Below are 24947 nucleotides of genomic sequence, written 5' to 3'. Positions count from 1 at the left end.
TCACCCTTTTAAATTATACAATTTAGTGGTTTGTAGTATATTGACAAAATTGTGCAACCATCATCGCTATCTAATTCTACAACATATTCATCACCCCAAAAAGAAGTTTCCTACCTGTTAGTAGTCACTCCTCGTTTTTCCTCTCCCCAGTCCCTGGAAACCAGTAATCTACTTTATGTTGTTATGGATTTGCTTGTTCTGGTCGTTTAATATAAATAGAATCATACAGTATGTGGCGTTTTTGTGTCCAGCTTCTTTCACTTAATATAATGTTTTCAGAATTCATCCATGTTACACCACGTATCGGTATATTCTTTTTACAGGTGAATAATGTTCCATTGTATGGATAGATTACATTTTGTTTACTCATTTATCAGTTGATAGAATTTGGGTTTTTCCCACTTTTTGACTATTTTGCATAATGGTGCTATGAACATTCATGTACAAATTTATATGTGAACATATGTTTTCAATTCTCTTGGGTAACATGATTAGAAGTGGAATTGCTGGGTCACATGGTGACTCTATGTTTAACAATTTGAGAAACTACCAAACTGTTTTCCAAAGTGACTGCATCTTTTTACATTTCCACCAGCAGTGTATGAGGATTTCAGTTTCTCCATTTTCTCGCTAACACTTGTTATTATTTTTGTTTTTGATTATAGCCATTCTAGTGGATATGAAGTAATATTATTGTGGTTTTGATTTTGCATGTCCCTAATGACTAAAGATGTTGAGCTTCTTTTTATCTTCTTTGGGAAAATGTCTATTCAAATCCTTTGCCCGTTTTTAAATTTGGTTATTTCTTTTTATTATTGAGTTGTTCTTTGTATATTCTACATACTAGACCTTTATCGAATATACGATTTGTAAGTAATTTCTCCCATTCTCTGGGTTGGTTTTTCACTTTTTTGATAGTTTCTTGTGAAATACAAAAAGTTTTAAATTTTGATGAAGTCCAATTTAATTTTTTTTTTCCTTTGGTTATGTGTGCTTTAGGTGTCATATCTTAAGAAACCATTGCTTAGTCGAAGGTCATGAAGGTTTATGCTTGTTTTCTTTTTAGAGTTTTATAGTTTAGCTCCTACATTTAGGCTTTTGATCCATTTTGAGGTAGCTTTTGTATAAGGTGTGAGGTAGAGGTTGGATGTTATATATAGTGGTCATCCCTAGAATTTTACCATGCATGCTTTACTAAGTATGAAATTCTTGAAGAGGAAGGAGATAAAGATATTAATTCAAAGATTTTTGAATGACTTTGTTCCCTCCTGCCGTTTTTCAATATTGTAGTTATCTAGACTTTTAATTACACTTTGACTTTATCCTGTCTCAGACTAATTGATCTTCTTTCATTGTCAATACTTATGCATTTAACTACACTTTCTTATATTCTGTGCCTTTTGGGGAAGGAGACTTCTCTGTACCGAAGTTGATCATTTAATTGTTCTTTCACCAAGGAGATGTGAGTAACAAACCCTAAAAATGTCTTTATTTTTCTCCTTATTTGTAACTTGTGTATAAACTTCAAGGTGACAATTATTTTCCCTCCTTACTTTGAATATGTTATTTCTTTGTATAGTGTTGCTGATGCAGTCTCCTGTTAATGTAATTGTTCTTTTTTTCAGTAGTTTGTCTCTTTCTGGTAGCTTTGTAGATTTCTTTCTTTATCTTTGACATACTACAGTTTTACCTAATTGATTGAAAGGTATTTATTTTTACTTATTCTGTTCAGAACTCTTGCTCAGGACTTCTTGAATAAGGATTTATATGATAAATTAGTTTTTGAAAATCACAAATCTTTTCTTTGAATATTGTTTCTCCAATATTCTTTTTTCTCCTGGAAATTTGCCTTCTCATTCTACCTTTTGTGTCTCTTCGAACACTTTCATATTTTCCAAGTTTTATTTCTAGCTAATTTCCTCAGATCCTTCTCCAGTTTACTTTTTCTCTCTTTAATTTTGTCTACTTTGCTATTTAACTCATCTGCTGAGTTTTTTTCCCTTTAATTTTAATCATTATATTTTTCACTCTTAAAGAGTCTAATTTGTTCTGTTTAAGAACAAATGTCGTGTTTTTTCATGGTGTTTGTCACTTCTTTCATGTCCTTAATCAATTTAGTTGTGTTTTATCTGTGATTCATTGTTCTCAGGGTACTAATTCGTAGGTATATTGTGCATACTAATTCTCATTTTGGGAGTTGTTTTAAGTGGGATTGTTTTATGGGGAGAGATCCTGTGTGTTTGGGTTGTAGAAGTGTTCATCAAAATAGTTGGTGTTTGCTTCATCCAGGTGTCCAGTGCCAGTGCAATTCAATTTTTATGTTAATTTATCACTGGGAATTTTATCTCCTATATATATGCATGGTACTGTCATGGGGATTCCATTTCTCTTAAGACACCACCCCAACCCCCTTCCTTTCCTCCATATCTCATCCACAAACAAGTTTATCTTTGCCTCTGTGGGCTGTTAGGTAAAATTTTCTCATCCTGTATTTGCTGATGGTGTAGCTTTTTCCAGAGTCCTGGCTTTGCACTGGGATTTGGGTTCCATTTTCCACATTTTATGGGCTGAAGGCCATGTTTTATGTATTCATGTGGGCATTAAAGCCTCAACTCGTAGAGACTGTGTCTGGCCTATGTTGTGATTCTCCAAACTTCCCACAGTGTAACTTCTTAATTTCAAGTTCTGCCATAGTTTCTTTCTCTTGGAGTTTTTCTTTTTTTTTTTTTTTTCCTTATCTTAGCTATATTTTAAATGTGGGTATTGTGTTTTATCTGGTAGTTCTATGTATTCATAACATTGGTGGGAGTTGAGGAAGGATATCTGTGTTAGTTCGGTTTCTCATTTCCCAGAAACAGTATCGCCCTAACTGGTTGTTTGCATTTAGGAAGGCTGTTTATTTGGTATATATTAGTATTGTAACCATTTACTTTAATGAATTCTGTCATTATTTACAAGAGTCTTTTTTGTTGCTTTTCTTAAATTTTTCAGGTATTGAATCATGTCATCCCAAAACACTGGTACTTTTGCCTCCATAAATTATCCTTGAAATTTTTTATATCTCATTTCTTTATTTTGTTAATTATTCTTGTTAATTCCTCCAGTGGGCATTACTGTATTGTTCCTCACTTTTATTTGAAGTGGAAACTTTTTTTTTTTTTGATAATTTTATTTATTTATTTTCCCCCAAAGCCCCAGTAGATAGTTGTTTGTCATAGCTGTACTTGCTTCTAGTTGCTGTATGTGGGACGCGGCCTCAGCATGGCCAGAGAAGCAGTGCGTCGGTGCACACCCGGGATCGAACCCGGGCCGCCAGCAGCGGAGCGCGCGCACTTAACCTCTAAGCCATGGGGCCAGCCCTGAAGTGGAAACTTTTAAGAAGGATTTTTTTAAATGTTCTAAAGCAATTTATCACACGTGGTTTAAATATCTCAGTTTGCATATTTACTTAATAAGAAATTATAGTGCAATTATTATATATGATGTCAGTAAAATGTCATTCTAAGAGTAAATTACAGAAAATAATACGAAAAATAAATACAAAAATGAAATTTTTTTTTTTAATTTTATTTATTTTTTCCCCCAAAGCCCCAGTAGATAGTTGTATGTCACAGATGCACATCCTTCTAGTTGCTATACATGGGATGCGGCCTCAGCATGGCCGGAGAAGTGGTGCATCGGTGCGGGCCTGGGATCCGAACCCTGGCCACCAGCAGCGGAGCGCGGGCACTTAACCGCTAAGCCACGGGGCCGGCCCAAAAATGAAATATTTCTAATTCAGCTTTTTTTAAATACAAATTTTCATTCTTCTAGATTGTCTCTTATGGTATCCTCAATGTGTTAGTATATTTGCTTAAGTGTTCTAGTGATTGAGTACCAGTTAATAGCAGGGTGTTATAATAACCACAATTAGCACTCCCCCCTGCCCCCGCCCCATATGTTGGAAAGATGGAACTTATAAAGGAATATTTACATGTGAGAGAGATGAGATTGAATCTGTTTATTTTAATTCACCTTTATTTTTAACTACTCATTTCTGTAGTATGGTTCTACTCCTTTGGGCTCTTTATAATTTAGTATTGTCTGTAGGCAGTTAATATTAAGTATGTTGTGGTTATTGTCTTCACAATACAAGTACAGAATCTCTCTCTAAGCAGATAGGTGCATATTTTACTCAAGTCTTAGTTTCTAGAATATTGTGGTGGCACAAAGCTGTGCCTTTCTAGATTTCATGTTTGAGTAATTTAGGGGTTAATTTCATATTTAGCTTCCTATATAATTTAGATACCCTGTTACCCTTATGGGTGATGATACTTACTATTGTACATGTTTTATTTTGATTGTTTTTAAATAACTCCAGTCAGCCTCAGTTCAGATATATGAACTCAAATTTCAATGCTGCAGCTTTGTATTAGAATAACCACAAAATTAAAAATTCTTAAGGGGAAGCTTATTACTTACATCTTGTGAATTCTACTAACGTAAATTCCCTTCTTAATTGACCTCAGATTGTTTTGGTAATCTTTTTCCATGTATTTAGCCTTAAATAGGGATTCTACCTTTTGTCTCACTTACATACCTAGTTTGGTGTCAGAATCTTTCTCTTTACCCCATGCTGCCCCCGTGTAGCTTATGTAGTCACACTAATGCTACTAAGTGTAATGGATCCCCTTTCAGTTCTCTAGCATAAGACTTAGGAATTAGACAACTATATAGTCTATTGACTAAGAGCACAGGCTTTGGAATCAAAGAGACCTGAATTTGAATCTTGGTTCTTTTGTTTAATAATCTATATTTGTCTTTACAATAAATTAAAAAAAATTTTTAAGTTAGTTTCCCTCTCTGTGAGGTGAATATGATATACCTACCTCACAGGATTGTTGTGAGGATTAGGTAGAGTGGTGTAGGTGAAGCACTTTTATTAGGGCCTGACACACGGAAAATGCTTAAGAATTGGTAGCTATATTTGTTGCTGTTACTTAATTTAAAGGTAGTAAACAAATTTGCTCATCTTTGGTGACTTGGCCAGTTTTACCTTGGAGAAGGCTTAGAGACTAGCTTTAGGAAAACTATCTAAGTGCATTTCATATTAAATAAGTGGGGAGTTATATATCCTTTGAAAATAGTTTAATAATCTTCCCAATTTTTGCTGTATGGATTAATCTGCAATTAAATGTGTAGTATAGAGTTGGGAAAACACAGAACTCTGGAACAGTTTTTTTAAAAATTAGGCTTATATCTTAACATAGTAGTTTGGCTTCCTTATATGTATGTTTTTTTTTTTTAAAGGGGTTTTAGATTTTTAAACTTTCTCTTAGATACATTTAAGACATTCTTGAGAATTCCTGGTCTATTTTAATGTCACTGCGGTAGACATTGTGTTATAGCAGTAGGACTATTAAATGGGGAGTGGAGACTTGGGTTTGAGTCCTAGTTTTGCTGTTGACTTTGCACATATGTCCTTGGCCAAGTAACAAAACCTCCCTGTGTCTAAATTCTGATCTGTACTCTGGTGCTTGTAACCTGACCTACGTGACCTACCTCCCCACTTAGTTGCTCAGAAAATCAGACGAAATAATTATGTCAAAGCTCTTTAGAAAGTGCAGAGAGCCATCCAGAGTAAAGATAAGTGTTATCTCAGTTCTCACCTTATGTTTGTTCACCTACATGTTTTCAAAAAACATTTTGTGTTTTGTGAATTCTTAGAAATTGAAATTCATATCCTTCTTAATCATATTTCTGTGACCAGAGGCATTTTTGTCGCTTTTTTCTTGAATGTGAGATGACTTACTTCAAAGGTGAAGGGTTTTAGTCAAAATGGTTTCTGGATAAGCTAATTTTTTTCAGGAAATGTAATGGTAGCTCTAGAGACCCTTTTCAGTCTCTGCTTAGAACTGATCGCCTCCATTAAGCCTTTGATTAACTCTACCTGATTTTAATTAGTTTGCATCCATCTGCATTTATGCATGTAATTTGCAGTATATTTATATTTGAGTGTTTTTGTAAGTCATTTTATGTCATTTACATGTGACCTGGTCTTGTTTTCTCAGCTAGCTCGGAATCTCCTGAAGGGTAAAGACAATTGTCCTTTCCCTTTCTTCACAATAGATTCATAATAGAGGATTCTCTGCATATAATGGTTTCTTACTAGTTGTGTTTAGGTAAAATTTTCACTAGAACATAGTGGTATCAGTTGGCCTAATTTTAAAAAGTATGCATCTGCAGAAATTTTCAGTTGTTTTAGTGTATGCCTATTGAGAATTAAAGACAAAAGGCATCATAATAGTATACTGCTTGATTAAAAAAATATGATGTTTAAGCTGCCATGTATTTCAACTAAGACTAGACTTAGTTTTTTTTGCTTTTGCAAACCATTCTGTTAATTGTATTTGGCCAAAAGAAATCTGGTAAATCTCATTAAATAGTTTGATTTTTAATACTGTAATATTTTAGGGGAATGTGATATTTGTGTTGTTAATAGCCATAGTTTTAAATGATTCTTAACAAAAAAGGAATTATGCCTTTTATAAAGGAAAGGCTTTTATAAAAGGCATAATTTTATAAAGAGTCCCAATGTTTGTTATTTCTCATTTTTCCATGAAACTAATTTATTAAATTATTGGTGATTCTTATTATTTATGAAGTTTCTCATGTAAACCTTGATATGGAGGAGACTGTTCTTGCAATAAATTTCCTAATTTATTTGGAAATGGCTATACTTGAAAAAAAGAAACTTCCTTACATTTGCTTTAATTGGAGCTTTCTCTAAAACAAAACAAGATAAACTTCTTTTATCTTTGCACTTAAAGAATTTGCTAAAGATGATGTTTCTTCCAAATGAATGTTTGCATTTTATTTTCCAGATTTTTTTCTCTAAAACCAATTTTTGCTCCATTAAGAAACGTTTTTACATCTTCTTCAGGAATGTCATTGTCTGCTGGATCTTCCCCTCTTCATTCCCCCAAGATCACTCCACATACTTCTCCTGCTCCCAGAAGAAGAAGTCACACTCCAAATCCAGCAAATTACATGGTGCCTTCTAGTGCCTCTACACCTGTTAATAATCCTGTTTCTCAGACTCCATCTTCTGGTCAGGTGATCCAAAAGGAAACTGTCGGTGGGACGACTTACTTCTACACAGACACAACTCCAGCACCTTTGACTGGAATGGTATGTCTGCATTAAAGGAACAATGATAGTACTCTTATAACAGTTCCTTCTTATTAATGAGATTAATTGCATCTTTTTATTGTGATATGAAAAAGTGAGTATTTAATTTTCTAACTTAGATGAAATTCTAATCTCTTCATATCTTTTCAAAATAATCTGTTTCTGCATTAATAATAACTCTAGTTTTGGACAAATCTGATTTTAATCTGAAATTAGATTACATTCAAACTGTAGTTTAGTATTCTATGGCATGTTTTGCTCATGGGGTTACTTAGTGCTTGTGCTAGCTGGAGTTGATGTTTGCTGACATTTGTTTATAGTATAGGTAGTTTACAAGTTAGAGAAAGTAGATGGTTTCTTTTGAGTAGTTAATGAAAGCAAACTGTTGATAAATTCTTGCCTCAGGTGAGGCAGTGATTCGATAGCTGGATTTCTGGATAGCGGAGGACACATAGTGATAAGAGCCCTCCAGTATGGGTTACCGGCTAAGGAGGGAGGAGGGTTAGGGAGCCCTCATTATGGATGAGGAAAGAGCTACCAAAGGACTGTCAGGAGAGGAGGGTGTGGGGAAGGGAGAGGTGGGAATGGGAAGTGTTGTCATGTTCCATAAATTATACCTTTTTTGTTTCATTATTTTGTCCATGTTCAAAAATTATTTTTCTAACTGTAGAAAAATAAGTAGTAGATGAAGAGCTCATGAGTAAGAAAGCCAAATTCCCTTAAAATATGAAAGCTGATCTAAACTATAGACATTTGACATAATCATAGATGAAAGGCTTAGATGAAAAGTATATTTGGATTTTAGTAAGCAGATTTTGATCCCACAAGTTAAATTAATGATTTATTTTGATTGAATTTAATAGTTTACTAAAAGACAATTTGAGTGGAAAGACAACAGATTTCTTTTTTGTTTTTAATTTTTAGGAGTCCCAGTTCTGCCATTGTTTTGTGACTCTTGAATCTTAGTACCTCTGAGACTGTTTCCCCAATTGTAAATGGGGATAATAATACCTAACCACCTTAGGAGAAATAAATGTGAAAACATTTATAGAAATACTTGTAAATCATGTAAAATGCTGTTTAAAAAGTATTAAAATAGCTAATAGTTTTTTGTTTTGTTTTGTTTTTGGTCAGAGATCTTTCAAAAATTATCACAGAACAGCTTGCCGAACAGAAGGTCAAATAATTGAGGTAGAGTAGAGACTTTCCTTGGTTCTTTCAAGTAAGAATTCCATTAATGTTTAAATTTTTTTTGGTTTCTTATATTTTATGATTATTTACATTTATTATATTTTATTTTATTACATTTGTAGAAAAAAATTTAATTTATAAAGAGGTTCTTTTGTCACAAAACTGTTTCAGCTGTTTTTGTAGATATTATATATGGCACATTTTTATAATGTTTTTACCTTTCAAACCACTCTTAAAAATATGCTTATGGTAAACCTGAGGTAGTTAAGCCAAAGTATGCTATCAGATGTAAGGAAACCAAGGCAAGAAAAAGGAGGTATTATTCTCCTACAGATACAGGTTAAAGGAAACCTTACAAGTATTGCAAAACCACTTCCTGGTTGAGATCCAGAGCAAAATAGTCATCTGAGGGCAACAGAAATCAGCTGAATTCATTTTTAAAAGAGAAAAATACGTTTGTTTTAGCTTTTAAAATGAAAGAATAAAACAAAAGAAATTTTAGAATGTACTTTCATTTTGTGTCATGGACCAGTGTAGGGCAGGAGAGGCAGAGGAAAAAGATGAAGAAAGCAGGGTGGTGGGAAGAGTCCAACTGGAAGAATGAAAAATAAGAAGCTGGAAGCAGATTTAGTAACTTTGTTGTAGTTTGCTTGGAAGGTAAATATATTGTTACACCCTTCTGTTGACTTAAACTGCTGACCCAGAGTAAGTTGGTCCTCTTTCCTGTTGCAGTTGGAAGTGTTCATCAAGTATAGAGATAAGACTTTGTTTAGGTTGGCCACAAAAAGCCTTTCAAGTGGGCAGTTCTTTGGGTAGCCAGGGCAGTGTTACTTCATTATCTGACTGTACCCAAACACCTTTAATATCTGCTTTCTTCCTCTCTTCCAGTTGCTTTAAAAAATACTTACCAACTGTTTGTATAAGATTTTTTCCAAAGAGCTACTTTCGCCTCTCATTGGAGAGGCGAAAGTAGATATAATAAATTTTATTATATCTGAAGAAATGTTTTTTTCTCATTAGATTTTTTTATATCGATTATTGTAATATCAGATTTTTTTAAGTGAATTTATTCAGAAAGTATACTGATAATAGCTGTTCTCTGAGATGTTTAATTCACTGTCATTTAAAGATTAAAAACATAACAATTGAGGCCCGCCTGGTGGTGCAGTGGTTAAGTTCTCACGTTCTGCTTCACCGGCCCAGGGTTTGCTGGGTTCGGATCCTGGGCGCAGACCTACTCACCGGTCATCAAGCCATGCTCACATGGTATCCCACATAGAAGAACTAGAAGGGCCTACAACTAGGATAAACAACTAGGTACTGGGGCTTTGGGGAGAAGAAAGAGGAAGATTGGCAACAGATGTTAGCTCAGGGCCAATCTTCCTAAAAGAAAAACAAATGTAATGATTTAGCACTCATTTAAAGATTAAAACTTTATCAAAACAACAGTAAAGCTTATTAATTGAGAAAAATTCCTCATTACATTTCCCCCCTCCGTACCTTTTTAGGTATTTCCAAACTATCATATTTATCCTCCAACTGCACCTCATGTTGCTTATATGCAACCAAAAGCAAATGCACCTTCCTTCTTCATGGCTGATGAACTCCGACAGGTATGCTTTCAGAATTCATAGTGGAAATACTTAATGTCTGTTGTGCTTTAGCAAAGAACTGGAGAAAGAACAGAGTTCTTTTCAGATCATATTATTTAATCAAATATGCTGTACTGAAGCAAATAAAATTTAGAATTTATGAGTTCCAGTTGGTATATTTATTTAAAGGAATCTGTTTTTCAAGAAAATTGCAAGTAATTATGAGTTAAGATATAAAACATAGAATAGCTGTTTAAATGGGCCACCTTTCTGCACTTCATATCCTGTGCATTGAAAGATCTCTTTGAAGTATATAAATAAATTATTTAAATGGCTTTTAACCTTCAGACAACTTTTTATCTATACCTGTAGGTTGGGAATAAGAAGTTTGGCCCAGAAATAAACCTCATTTTAAGAGAGCTCAATATTTTCTATAAAGTAGGTTTTCAAAATAACTTAGGTTTATCTTTTTGGTAAACAGCTAGATATTATTTGATATGTAGAATTTCATTTTACACTTAGATTCTTAGAAATATTTTTGTTTCAGAAAAGTAAATAGTAGCAGTATAATGTTCATAGAGTGAATTGTTGATGAGCTTAGAGTAGACCTTAAGTTTTCAGCCACAGAGTTAGTTATATGCTTTGCATTATAGCACAACTACTTAAACCCAACCTTAATTTTGGGCAGGTCTCTCTAGGACTGCAATTTAGACATTTAACCATTATTAGAAATGTTATTTCATGATATAACATTAAAAAGTGCACATACCAAAAATATTAATACTTATGCTATCAGTATAGTAGAAAATCCAGATTTCAGAAGCTGTGTTTAGATGTAAATATACTTGTTTTCTTTTCGTAGGAGCTGATTAACAGACATTTAATAACAATGGCTCAAATTGATCAAGCAGATATGCCAGGTAAAATGGAAGTTGATTCCTCCTTCCTTTTAAAGGGTGTTATAATCCTTATGTAGTCCTACATGTTTTTATGCCTTAAACTAGCTAATTACTATTTTATGACTATATTTATTTGAAATCTACTTAAGACTTTCAAGATGTCACTGATCATCTAGTTTATTTCCATTATTCTACATGTGACAATATTCTGGTTCATCAAAAAAATTAGATAGTTTTATGGTGATTCATGGTGATTTACCTCACTATGCACTAGAATATTACTGTTTTCTGAAACTTGGTGAACTATAGGTACTTAAGGGTAATTATCATTATTATTTTTGAGACTACAGGGTACCAGACAGTGTACTAATTAAATGCTTTACATGTCTTATTTTCTTTATCACAAAAATTCTGTGACATAGATACTAATATTGTCATCTCCGTTTTACACATGAAGAAAACTGAAGTTGACAGGAAGGTTAAGTAACTTGCCTTTAAGACCAATGACTAGTAAAGGGCTGACTGAGTCAGGATTTAAACCTCGAGTTTTCTGACTACTGCAGTGTTTCTCAGAGAGCATTAAAATCTCTTTCCCTAGCTTATGCTGTACATAGCAAGATTAAATATGATATAATTTAGCAAAAATTTATAAATAATACAGTAGGAATACATTTGCCTTAGAGAGAATCTCACAGTGCCTGGTTGTAATCAAGGATTCAGTGTAGTCCACTCTACATCTTCTTGATTGCTAAAGAATTAAAAGGAATATGTCTGGCTATTGTGTCTTAAGACTGATTTTTCCAGTTTAGATGGGCAGGAAACTTATCTTTCATAACCTTTGAAATGTTCAGGTTGGATTTTTCCTTAATTATTTAACATTGTATTTGAGGCCCTAGCCAGGATAAAAGAAAAATATATTGGAGTCATAAAGACTGGAAAGGCAAAAATAAACCTATCATGTCCTATAAATCTTACACTGTAGATTAGACATAATTTGAAGTTATAATGTAGTTTAAGAAATAGCTAGAGGGCCGGCCCCATGGCTTAGCAGTTAAGTGCATGCGCTCCGCTGCTGGCGGTCTGGGTTTGGATCCTGGGCGCGCACTGATGCACCGCTTCTCCGGCCATGCTGAGGCCGCGTCCCACATACAGCAACTAGAAGGATGTGCAACTATGACATACAACTATCTACTGGGGCTTTGGGGGGGGAAAAAAGGAGGAGGATTGGCAATAGATGTTAGCTCAGAGCCGGTCTTCCTCAGCAAAAAGAGGAGGATTAGCATGGAGGTTAGCTCAGGGCTGATCTTCCTCACACACACACAAAAAAAGAAATAGCTAGATATAAGATTAATACGTCAGTTGCATTTCTGTAGACCAGTAGCAATAACTTCAAAATGTAATGAAAAGAGAAGATGCTATTTATAATGGTTTCAGAATATCAGTACCTAGGAATGAATACAACAAAAGATTTGTAAGATCTCAATGTGGGAGATTTATTAAGAGGTATTAAATAAATAGAGTGAAGTACTATATTCATGAATAGGAAGACATGATGATTAAGATGTCAGTTTTTCTAAAATGACCTATAGATTCAATATAATTCCAGTCAAAGTATATGAACTGTTTTTACTCACACACTGCTGACACCTAATTTGTGTCCTAACAGTTTAATTGTTAAGGGCTCAGTCTCACAAGACTACTCACACTTCAGATGCCAGCTGAAGTGCTGTGCCCAGGCTACCCACGCTTCTGTCTGGTCAACTACAAATTTGGAGGTTTCCACAACCTTCCTCAGATTCGGTAATTTGCTAGAATGACTCACAGAACTGAGGAAAGCACTTTATGTAGTATTACTGGTTTATCATAAAGGACACAACTCTGGGTTGTATCGTAAAGGATGCCCTCTCTGGGTGTGCCACGCTCCCAGCACCTCCGTGTGTTCACCAACTTGTAAGCTTTCTGAATCCTGCTGTTTAGGAGTTTTTATGGAAGTTTCATTGTGTAGGCATGGTTCATTAAATTGTTGGCTATTGGTAATTAACTCAGTCTCCAGCCCCTCTCCCCTCCCTAGAGACTGGGAGATAGGGCTGAAAGTTCCAAGTATCTAATCAGGGTTTGGTCTGTATTTTTCTTTATTATGTTACAGCATAACAGAGCTTTTCATAGTAGATGATAAAATTTATCAAAGAGTCAAGGGCCAAGACTACCCAAGGCACTTTGAAGATTGTGATTAGGAATCTGGTCTTATTAGGGGAGAGGAGGCTTGGTTTGAGTCTGTAGTAACTAAAAAAGTATGGTAATGGCACTAGGTTAGACAAATTGATTAATAGAACAGACTAGGGAGAGTCCAGACACATTTTGTGATAGAGGTTGCATATCAGTGGGGAAAAGGAAGGCATTGGAAAAAATGGTTTTCTTTATGGTGAAAGATAAAATTGGATCATTATTTCAAACCACATCCAAAAATCAACTCCAAATAGATTAAGAACTTAAATGTGTAAAACGAAACTTTAAAACTTTTGCTATAAAATGTAAATGAATAGATTTAACATTTCAGTAGAGAAAGATTTCCTATACAAGAGACAAAGATTGTTGACTCTTAAAGAAAATAACGGTAAATTTTACTAAATTAAAATTTAAGACAATCCAAAGATACCTATAATATCTTATTTAGAAAAAACTTGGAAGAAGATATTTGCAGTTTACACAATTGACAAAGAATATAAAATTATAAACACAAATCAGTAAGAGCCTACATGGCTCAATAGAAAAATGGCCAAAAGATAGGAATAGGGATTTCATGAAAGAGGAAGCTCACATGACCAATGAATATATGAAGAGATGTTGAACATCACTGATGATTAAGGAAATACAAATAAGGACACCATTTTAAAGTCTGGCCGTATAAAGTCTTAGGATAGGGATCTACAGGTTCTCCAGTAAGTTGCAAGGGACTGTATATAGCATGATACCTTTTTATAAAGTTAACTAAAATTTATATATAAGTATTTACATTTATGTAAATCTATGTGTATATGCATGTATAATCATGCGTTGCTTAGCGACAGAGTTATGTTCCGAGAAATGTGTTGTTAGGTGATTTCGTTCTTGTGTGAACATCATAGAGTGTGCTTACACAAAGCTAGATGGTATAGCCTATTACACACCTAGGCTGTGTGGTACTTACGGGACCACTGCAGTCTGTCGTCCACTGAAACATTGTTATGTGGTGCATGACTGTATATGCTATAGGTTGGTAGAGTCAAGGTCTGAACATTTGTTTTGTGTGCTGAGTTTGCAGATGCTTGTTACATTATTAAGAATAATTAACTAAATAAAAGCAGGCCATGCATAGACATGAACCCGTGATTTGAGTGTCACAAACTAAAGATTATGATTAATCCAATTCTCTGCACCTGTGTTCAAACAGGGTTTGATAAATGGTTTTTTCTGTCACTGCTCTGGCTCTGATCTTTTTCATGTCTCATGTTTACTATTAGCCTTTGTCTCATGTTGACTCATTTATTAATCTTTGGTCTTGCTGTCTTTTTTCTTTCCTTTTTCCATTCCATACTTCATACTTCCATCAAATTAGTACTTCTCAACTGTGAAATCATAGTTTATTTCCTTTAGATCAGTGGTTCTTAACTAGGAACGATTTTACCCCTCATGGGTCATTTGGCAATGTCTGGAACATTTTTGATTGTCATAACTGGCAGCGAGGTGCTACTGGCTACTAGTAAGTAGAGGTCAGAGTTGCTGCTAAACACCCTACAATGCACAGGATAGTCCCTGACAACAAAAAATTATTCGGTCCAGTATGTCAGTGAGGTTGAGAAACTGCTGTAGATTTACCATAGTGAATCTCAGACATTGAATATCTTAGAGCCAACCTATCATTGTATGTGTTCTCTGAGGGGAAGTAGGGTTGAATAGGGGAAAGAAACTAAAATTGTCTTTTTTTATCATTATTTTTTATTATTTGGTGGAACTGAGCCCCAGACTGAAAACTGGGGCTAAACTGAAAAATGCAGCTCTGTCTATAATCTTGCAAGTTGATTTTCTTTACTTTGATTTTTGATGCCTAACAGTGATTGAGGCACCTTTCTTCCCTTTATTCGTACTTAATTTTGTGCATTTGTTAAATTGAACTGGTAACAGAATAGCAGAACAACAGTGAGAATTGCTGTGTATTATTGGAAACCTTTGGCTTTTAACATGAATATTAGGCCATATATGATTATTTCAGGGTAGACTGGGAAATGTAGTGTTAAAAGATGACTTCCTGACAAAAGTTAAAATCATGATATACAGATATAAAAATGAGCACCTATTAAAGATTTTATTTAAGTCATGAGGGAGCCAGTCACATAAGACATATTAGAGATCAGGAATACTGAAATGAATGTGCGAACTGGCTTTTCTGCAGGGGTGGGGTATGTCACTTGAACCACCACCAGATAGAACAGAACATACATGTGTGTAGACAAGAATTATTTTGCAGGGATATCAGTTATCTACAGTTTACAGGGGTGTGAAATTCCTTCCATAGAATCAGAGTCAGACACTGGAGGGGTATCCTTTACGTAATGCATAGTTTTCCACTGAAGCACAGGTTTTTTCCTGCAATGTATAGAATTCAGCATGACTTGTTTGAAAGTAGACAGAGAGATAAAGAGGTTAAGAGCATAAGATTTTTAATTGATTGTATTGCTCAATCTCTTTATCACACTGATGCTATGAGTACCTCTGCTTAGCATAGTAAATTTCAGGTCTTGAGTATGGCCTTTAAATTTCCCTCTGATCTAATCCCAGCATGCCTCTATCTCCACTAGGCACGTTTGCTGTGGTATATACTATTCTCCTGGCATGTGAGGTTTCACCGATCCTGAACACAGTGTACACATTCAGCTGTTTTTTTTCTTGTTGTTCTGTTTACTCCCTCACCATGAAGCACTCTTTCTACTTGTTTTAGCTCATTGAAAGCAGTCTCATCCTTCATTTTGTAGTAAATATGCCAAATCTTCTGTGAGATCTTTCATAATATCTTTGGGAATGGCTCCCTTCTCTGTATTTCTATATGTAGTGATTCTCAAAGTGTGGTCCCTTGACCCAGCAGCATCTTTTTATTATCACTTGGGAACTTGTTAGGATTGTAAATTCTTGGGCCCTACTTTAGACCTACTGAATCAAAAACTCTGGGCATGGAGCCCAGCAAACTGTGTTTTAACAAGCCTCTCTAGGTGATTCTGAAGGGTGCTAAAGTTTAAGGATCAGTGTCATGGTCAGTTGTACTTTTTTAATAGCTACTTTGCCTTGTACTATATTATGTTTTATGTAGATCTCTATCATTTATTTTTCTTTAAGCCTCTTGATAGCAACCCATATTTCGTTAGTATGGATTCACTAATATGTAGTAGGTACTCAATACATTTTTACTAATTTGAAATTAATTACTTCCCTTATTAAATGCTCCTTATGAAATAGCTAGGAAACAAAATTTATTTATTATTTGTTTCTTTGTGGAAATTATTATACTGATCATTCAAATAAAAAAATAATAAATGGGCAAAAGTTACAGCTGTATTCACTTGTGTGTGTATACTTCCGTTATACTGCCTTTATTTCAGTAGTACCTGCCACTTGACCTTGTTTTGAAAGTTACATTGAGAGCCAGCCCTGATGGCCTAGTGGTTAACAAGTTTGGCATGCTCCACTCTGGTGACCCGGGTTCCGTTCCCAGGCGCGGGACCACACCAGTCATCTGTCGGTAGCTATGCTGTGAAGATAAACAGTTTTTAATGCCTATCAAAGTATCATGAGCAAATCCCAATGTATTATAGATCCTTAAACATAATTTTTCTTTCTTTGAAGAACATGGCAGGCATGGTGGTAAAATTGTTGTAGTTTTTTTTCTTTTATATTTTGCTAGGGGTTAAAACTATGCTATTCTACTGAATGGTTTGAGAGTTTTGATACAGATTGCCATATTTATACATATATATACACACAGACATGTTACATATACACACTCAAATTTAAGGTTGTTTTGAATTTCTTTATGCTTTAAAAAGCAATTCATGGGGCCGGCCCAGTGGTGCAGCGGTTAAGTGTACGCGCTCTGCTGCAGCGGCCTGGGGTTCACAGGTTCAGATCGCGGGTGCGCACCGATGCACCGCTTGCTAAGCCATGCTGTGGCAGTGTCCCATACAGAGTAGAGGAGGATGGGCACGGATGTTAGCCCAGGGCCAATCTTCATCAAGAAAAAGGGCAGGATTGGCATCGGATGTTAGCTCAAGGCTAGTCCTCCTCACCAAAAAAAAAAAAAAAAAGCAATTCATATGCTTAATGCCATTGTCTAAATGTATTTTGTACAAAATAAAATGCTTAAAGAAACAAAACCTACCTGGATTTTTATTCAACATCGGAGTCAAAAATGTTTAATATCTCTAAGTGATAACACAAATTGTTTGTGATAAGCTGAGAAACAAAAAAGTTGTACTACAAAAGATAAATATTTTTGAGCAAATGAGATGTAGTTATTCTTTGGTTGTTTTATAATGCCTATTTTTACTGATAGTGAAAATAGTTTGTTTTATAGAATTGTTATGAATGTTGACACTGTTATAGAATACGAAAGTTTGTTTTAATACCAGTGGTTTATACTAGATTTGATTTCTTCTTTATTACTCTGAGAGATTTATGAATTGTCTGCAAGTTAAAGTCATCTTCTTATGAATTACTCTAGCAGTCCCTACAGAAGTTGACAGCTACCATAGCCTGTTCCCTCTAGAACCACTGCCACCACCCAACCGGATACAGAAATCAAGTAATTTTGGATATATTACATCTTGCTACAAAGCTGTAAATAGCAAAGATGATCTGCCATATTGCCTTCGGAGGATACATGGTAAGGAAGATATATTATCTTCTTTTAGAAGCATATTATTGATGCTAAATTCAAACCTTCCTGAATGTAAGTTATTTAATATATTAACTTAAAGGACAATAAATAAATTTATTATTTTATTTGGATATTAGTACCTCATAGCTGCTTTTTCTTCATGTTTATGATGGAATTACGGGGAGATGTCATTTACAGTTTAGTAGAAAAATTTTTCTTTTTCAGGTTTTCGTCTTGTTAACACAAAGTGCATGGTGTTGGTCGATATGTGGAAAAAAATTCAGCACTCAAATATTGTAACCTTGCGTGAAGTATTTACCACTAAAGCATTTGCAGAGCCTTGTGAGTAATTTGTAATTGTCTTTCTGCTTGTGGGCTTCATTATTTGAAGCCAGATTGCAGTAATGAGTGTTTGTGTTTTATTTTAAGCTCTTGTGTTTGCATATGATTTCCATGCCGGAGGAGAAACTATGATGAGCAGACATTTCAATGACCCTAATGCTGATGCCTATTTCACAAAGCGAAAGTGGGGTAAGAAACAGATGCAAGCAAGCTGTATTTTGACAAATGCCTTTCCTCTGTAGAAGAGTAGTTTTGTATTTTAAAATATATGTGGATTTATCTCTGTAATCATTAAGCCTAAAGACCTTATTGCGTTTTAAAAAGAAATATCTCGAAGAAATGGAGTCAATCTGTAACAAATTAGGGAATAATGTATTATGTGTATAGACTGAGATGAAGATGGGTTGTGAAAGACTCGTGTAGATATCTGAAATTTCAATAACTGAGAATATGATAAAAGTTTTTTCCTCTTAAAATTTTTTTTTTTTAAAAAAATAGAATGCTTTCTGAATAAAGATGATTTGGAAAATTCAGTAAGTTGAAAAATAATCCCTGTAGCTTCACCACTCAAAGCACAACCATTATGAATCTCTTGGTGTATTTCTTTCCAGTCTCAGTGTTTTGTTTTGTTTGGTCTCCCTTTGCATTGTTTTTTTTATTATCTTATCATTTTTATATTATATTGCATCTTTCATTTATTGTAAGTATTTTCCCCATAATTTTTATATTTTCCAAATATAATTTAATGATTCCTTCGTAGTCCAATGTTGATTATATATCATTTATGAAATTATTTCCTTAAATAAATGCTTTTGTTTAAAGGTAGGATTTTCTGTTACTTAAGGAATTAGTCTTCAAAATAAATTTTGAGGTAACTTACCTAAACAGAGTATTTCCCTTTTTTGCCCCTTTCTAATATTTACTTAAAGAATTGTTTTATAGTTCAATTATTGCAAAGAACCAAAATATTTTAATTACATTCTAACAAATGTTTGTTAAAGGGTAAGTGGTTTCAGAGTAAAAGTAAATCCATTTTGAGATGTCTATTAATTAATTTATGTATTTGGGGAAGGAAAATGTGTGTATCATTTTCTTGTTTGGGGGCAGGAAAGCAGCATTGCATTCTTTACTATAGTTTTTAATTTTTTAGAGATTTTTTTGAATACTTACTGAGAGAAATTAAATATGGAGAAAGATTTGAGTCCACATTATAATGTATCTTGGATTGTGACTTCTTTAAGGACTCTAATTATGGGTAAAATATATTACTTCTGTTTACTTGTAACTTTGCTTTCTGACGGTTGAAAGAAGAAAACTGTGGTTACATGGCTGTTTCACATTAAAAATCTGGTCATATAGTGTGGTCATTTTTTTTCGTTTGCCGTGTCATCTGTAGACGCATACATAATTTTGTTGAAAGGGTTGTGGTATAACTTTTCCTATAGATGAATATAGCTGTAGTTATTCAAGTTTATTTTAGTAATAACACCTGTGAAATGACTGTTGGTTTTAATTTATAGCTGGGTTTCTCAACCTCAGCACTGTTGACACTTGGTGCTGGGTAATTATTTTTGTGGGGCGTCCTGTGCCTTGTAGGGTGTTTAGCAGCATCTCTGTCCTCTACCCACTAGATGCCAGTAGCAATCCCCTCCCCAGTTTTAACACCAAAAATATCTCCAGACATTGTCTAATGTCCCCTAAGGGGCAAAATTGGCCCCCTGTTGAGAACCACTGGTTTATAGCACTCCTTTCCATTTTTTTTTAATCTTAATTATTCTGTTTTTGGTTGACTGATTATTTGATATATTATGTTTACATTTTCACAGGAATCAGTCCTTTTTCTAATATTTGAAAGTATTGTTTGAATGGTAGTAACTTCCCTAAACTTACCATATATACTTTAATTTACAGCAACTTCTTTTTTTTTTTTTTTTTTGTGAGGAAGATCAGCCCTGAGCTAACTTAGATCCATGCTAATCCTCCTCTTTTTGCTGAGGAAGACCGGCTCTGAGCTAACATCTATTGCCAATCCTCCTCCTTTTTGTTTTCCCCCAAAGCCCCAGTAGATAGTTGTATGTCATAGTTGCACATCCTTCTAGTTGCTGTATGTGGGACGCGGCCTCAGCATGGCTGGAGAAGCGGTGCCTCGGTGTGCGCCCGGGATCCGAGCCTGGGCCGCCAGTAGTGGAGCGTGCACACGTAACCGCTAAGCCGCAGGGCCCGCCCTACAGCAACTTCTAATACAAGGCAATCTTTTGTTTTCCAAATGCGAATATTAAAAAAAGAAAAAAGAAGGCTTATGTTTATATAAACTTGTAGAGACATAGATGGAAGTTTAATGTTTTCTTATACTATTAATTTATTATCACAAACTAAAAAAATCACAAGAAATATACTTATTTAGAAAATAGGAATGATAATACCATACCATATAAGGGTTGTAATAAGAGGTTTAAAATTAGATAATTTGGTTCAAGTAATTAGACAGAATCTGGCACACAGCACTGTTTGCTGTGAATATTTCTTTTCCTTGTTATCACATTTATTAAATAGTTTTATTTAAACTCTTCATAGTCATCTTTGACTTTTCTTGGCATTTATTACTAGAGCCACTTTTTGAGTCATTAGCACTGTTTTCTAGGTTATATTATCTTCAGTTCTGTCTAAAATGAGGGATAGCAGTTTTTGAATTTTGTATTTGCTTCTCCCTGGAAATTTTATCCCAAGCCATAAGTACCTATTTGCTATTTAATTGTGTTGCTTTTATACCTCATTCACAAAAGGTTTGTTTACAGCCATATGAACACTTGATTTATTAGGTCATATTTGCTGAAATAGTTACAAAAATCTGGATAAATTTATATGGCTCCTTTTCTCCTGATTTAAGAATTAACAGTGACCCAGAAAATAGTATCAAGAAGCACTTACAAGAGTTGATAGACTCAAAATGATTACTTTTCATAGTAGACCAGATTATTTTTGTGTTTTATCATTACACATAGGTGACATTTTAGTGTTTTACATTTATGTTTTTGTGAATTGGATATCGTCCTGTATAACTGACATGGCTGTAATAGAGGAAGCTGAGCAGTATAAGGAGAATAAGAAAGCATTCAACATAAATGATGGTAGAGACTTTTATTTCCCTCAAGCCACAGAATGAACAGTTCTCACATGCCTGAACAATAGTATAGGAGAAGATTGTCCACTTTTTTTTTTGCTGAGGAAGATTCGCCTTAGCTAACATCTATTGCCAGTCGTCTCTTTTATTTGTATGTGAGCTGCTGCCACAGCATGGCTACTGACAGACAAGAGGTGTAGGTCCGTGCCTGGGAACTGAACCTGGGCTGCTGAAGTGGAGCACACTGAACTTGACCACTGTGCCACTGGGACTGGCCCTGGGATTGTCCACATTTTAAGTGAAACAACAATCTCTACAGTTCCTGTTTTTAATCAGAATTTACATTTATTTGGTTAACAATTGAATATAAATTCTTACTTTAAGTAATTTTTTTAATTCAGTAATTATAATGGTCACAGAAAAGAGCAGTTCAGTGAGAGCTCTGCTGCTGCTAATAATATAAAGGTATAATCTCATAAATAGGAAGTTTTAGGTTTGTCTCAAATTCTTACTAATAGACTAAAATTATATATATATATATATAAATTGACAAGTTATACCGTGACTATACATGAATTTTTTTTGTTAATTTTGGTTTGACTGTTTTAGTGTTTTAGTTGATTACGTAAACGAAGATGTCATTTTTTTGATTTATTTGCTCAATAGGTCAACATGATGGACCATTGCCCAGACAGCATGCTGGATTATTGCCAGAATCTCTTATTTGGGCATATATTGTCCAACTGAGTTCTGCATTGCGTACCATTCATACAGCAGGTTTGGCATGTCGAGTTATGGACCCAACAAAGATTCTGATAACCGGCAAAACGAGGTACTAACATTTTGAGTTGTGGCTTCTTTATTGAGCATGTAATCCATGACAGCTTAATAAACAAAGCGTGATGATTTGTTTTAATTCTGCCTTTTCATATATTCCATCCAGAAGAACTGCTGTGACTTTGAGTTCATTTGTAAGTTTTTAAAAAAATGTTGAATTCTTAATAAAATGCCTGGTTATTAATCAAGAATCTTATAAGGGTTAGGGAGGTATGTATGGTTAGGGTTGAGGGATGTAGAAGTCATATCAATACAACTTTTCTGTGCAGAACCGTGGTTCTCAAATTTTGGCATGAATCAGAATCACTTGGAGGGTTTATTAAGCCCAGATTGTTGGGCTCCACCTCCAGAGTTTCTCGTTCAGTAAATCTGGAGGGAGTCCTGAGAATTTGCATTTCTAACAAGTTCTTAGGTGATGCTATTGCTGCTGATTGGGTCCCATGCTTTGAGAACCACTGATAGAGATAAGTAACACACACCTTGACTTCACCAGAGTTTTATTTGAGTTGCTATAATGTTAAGAATTGTCTTGGGCAGCATAGCATAAAGAGCTCAAGATCTAGTACCAGGTTACTTGGGTTCATATCTTGGCTCTGTTTGTTACTATCTATATGACCCTGAGCAAGTTACTTAACTTCTATGTGTTCAACAACCTTATGAGACAGGTACTATTATCATCTCCATTTTCCACATTCATAAGATTATTGAGAGAATTGAATGAGTTAATACAAGTAAAATGCTTTGAACCATGCCTAATACATCTTCAGCAAGTGTTAGGAAGCTAACTAACTTTTCGTGAATAACTAATAAAGAAGCAGCTTTATTCTTTTCATGAATAAAATAAAGAAGCCACTTGGTGTGGTGACAAGACCACTGGCCTGGTAGTCAAAAGATGTGAGTTATAGTCCTCGCTTTATCTGTTACTGATTTTTGTAACCATAGGCCTATCACTTGATAGCTGCAAACCTTAATTTCCTCATCTCTAAAATGGTGGTTGGTAGACGTTATATAGGGGTAGGACAGGAGGTTAGACTGGATAGTACTGTGAGATCCTTCCTAATATTATAGGAAATGTTAAATTTCCACTAGTGTATAATTTTAAAAATCTCATTTTATTTATTTTCTTTAAATTCTCTGGTCTTTAAAGGTTGCGAGTAAATTGTGTTGGAGTTTCTGATGTTTTAACATTTGATAACAGTCAGAATAATAATCCATTGGCATTAATGGCTCAATATCAGGTGAGTAAGAATTAACATGGATACTTATTTAATAACTTAAGGCTTGATTTTTTTTTAAGACAAATTTTGTTTATTTTAAAGTATTTCAGGGTTTTAAGTCTAGATTTCAGTTTATTCTTGGGGTGGTCTCTATGCAAACTTTGAACATGTATTTTTTAATCACTGTGATTTTTTTAGTGTAGAGCCCTTATAGGTTCAAGTATACAGAGTTAATGACAGTGTCAGACACTCTAGTTGTTCAAATGAAAATGTATTTATGTGATTAGGAAGTTTGTTCTCAGCATAGATTAAAACATTAATTAGTCAGCTGAATGAATTATATTAAATCACATTTTACTTTTCTTTCACTTCTTTAATGCATTGAAAAACATTATTTTTTTTACTTTCACAACAGTTGTCCCACTACCAATCCAAAAATTTTAAAAATATTTTCAAAGGAATATTGTTGTGTTGCCATTTTCTGAATAATTTTTTTCTTTTGCTTAATCAAAGTGTATCACTCACTTCTTGTACATTATCAGACTTTGGTTCTAGTCTGATTTCATAATAATAGTGTGGATTTAGGCCTCATTATATTCTTAGTTATTTCTTTCTTAATATATGGTATGGGAGAATAAGAACCTATCTCTGCAAGGAGCGTTACCTGTAGTTGCTTTTGCCTTGAGTACTCTGTGCAAGTAACATGGCTATTTAAAGTAAATATTTCATATCATTCAGTTTGTATTTCAATGTTTCACATCTTTTGGAGGATATGCAACTGTCATTTTTTGTGTAAGAAATTTTTGGTGTTTCTGAACATTTGTTAACTTAGAGAGGTTTGCTATAAGGCAGAATCTCTTAATTACATGGAGAGACAAGAATACCTGATCCTCCCATTGCCCTTCTCATTTCAACTTCTTTTAAGTCTTTGAAAGAAGGTTTTAATTCACTGTATTATAAGACAAAATTTCAGAACAAAAAGGAGTGGAAAGTAGAGTCTAACTAGTATTCCTGTTCATGCATAAACCTCTTCTTTTGCTACTGAAGCATGGACAGTGCAGTCCCTGAGGCTTAGAGCCACTCATCGCTGTTCAATTGTATGCAGACTTTTCACATCTTCCTTACCTCTGCTTGTGCCCGCCTAATCTCAACAGCAGCCAAGCTGTCCTGGTTAGTAGCACCATCTAGTGGGCACCACATGGAAGAATCTGACTACTTTTTTCCCCAGCAGCAGCTTTCTTCTTTTTTTAGTCTAGGATACTTGTTTCTTCGGTACTTTCCTTCTTATCTTCTGTCTTATACTTTGCCTGACTAATTGGCTCTGAAAATTTTTCTTCATAATCTTTGTCTTCTAAAAGTGACTGATTATTGACTGTTAAAATAATAGTGATCTTTATATATCCAGGAAAATGATATTAAATTTTTGAAGAGAAATTAGATGTTATTTAGAACCAGTGTCATCAACCTCTATTGCAAGTATCTGGAAACCCCATGTCTGCATTAAAAAACAAAACACCTTACAGTTTTGTTTTTTACAAGTACAGCCTTACAGTATCTCCTCATTCTTCTCTATTCTGAATAGAATTCCTTTTTAAAAAAATTACTAGTATAATATAAGACTAGTTTGATTTTATTTTTCTGTGAGTATAACAGCAGTATTTTCCATTTTTCTTT

General features: G+C 34.3%; 1 protein-coding gene across 7 annotated transcripts in view; it reads left to right on the top strand.

Annotated features, from left to right (window-relative positions):
* Window positions 1-24947, top strand: part of PAN3 (poly(A) specific ribonuclease subunit PAN3) — a 135569-nt gene that overhangs the window by 92549 nt on the left and 18073 nt on the right. For 4 of the 7 annotated variants that reach the window (XR_015553481.1, XM_014791238.2, XM_087436246.1 and 1 more), the window contains 9 exons: window positions 6923-7170; window positions 8305-8361; window positions 9870-9974; window positions 10816-10873; window positions 17601-17762; window positions 17982-18098; window positions 18186-18287; window positions 21886-22051; window positions 23204-23294. Coding sequence is in view for 6 of the 7 variants with exons in the window: in XM_014791238.2 (XP_014646724.2) it covers window positions 6923-7170; window positions 8305-8361; window positions 9870-9974; window positions 10816-10873; window positions 17601-17762; window positions 17982-18098; window positions 18186-18287; window positions 21886-22051; window positions 23204-23294 (1106 nt within the window). In the remaining variant the exon portion in view is untranslated. The remainder of the gene's footprint in view (window positions 1-6922; window positions 7171-8304; window positions 8362-9869; window positions 9975-10815; window positions 10874-17600; window positions 17763-17981; window positions 18099-18185; window positions 18288-21885; window positions 22052-23203; window positions 23295-24947) is intronic. The other 3 variants (XM_014791243.2, XM_004435288.3, XM_087436245.1) reach the window with 2 other exon arrangements.

This window comes from Ceratotherium simum, chromosome 10 (assembly GCF_057802395.1).
Source record: "Ceratotherium simum simum isolate JZ-2026a chromosome 10, ASM5780239v1, whole genome shotgun sequence".
NCBI classification, from domain to species: Eukaryota; Metazoa; Chordata; class Mammalia; order Perissodactyla; family Rhinocerotidae; genus Ceratotherium; species Ceratotherium simum.
Note: the sequence above shows the minus strand (reverse complement) of the source record. Positions and strands in the feature narration are given on the sequence as shown.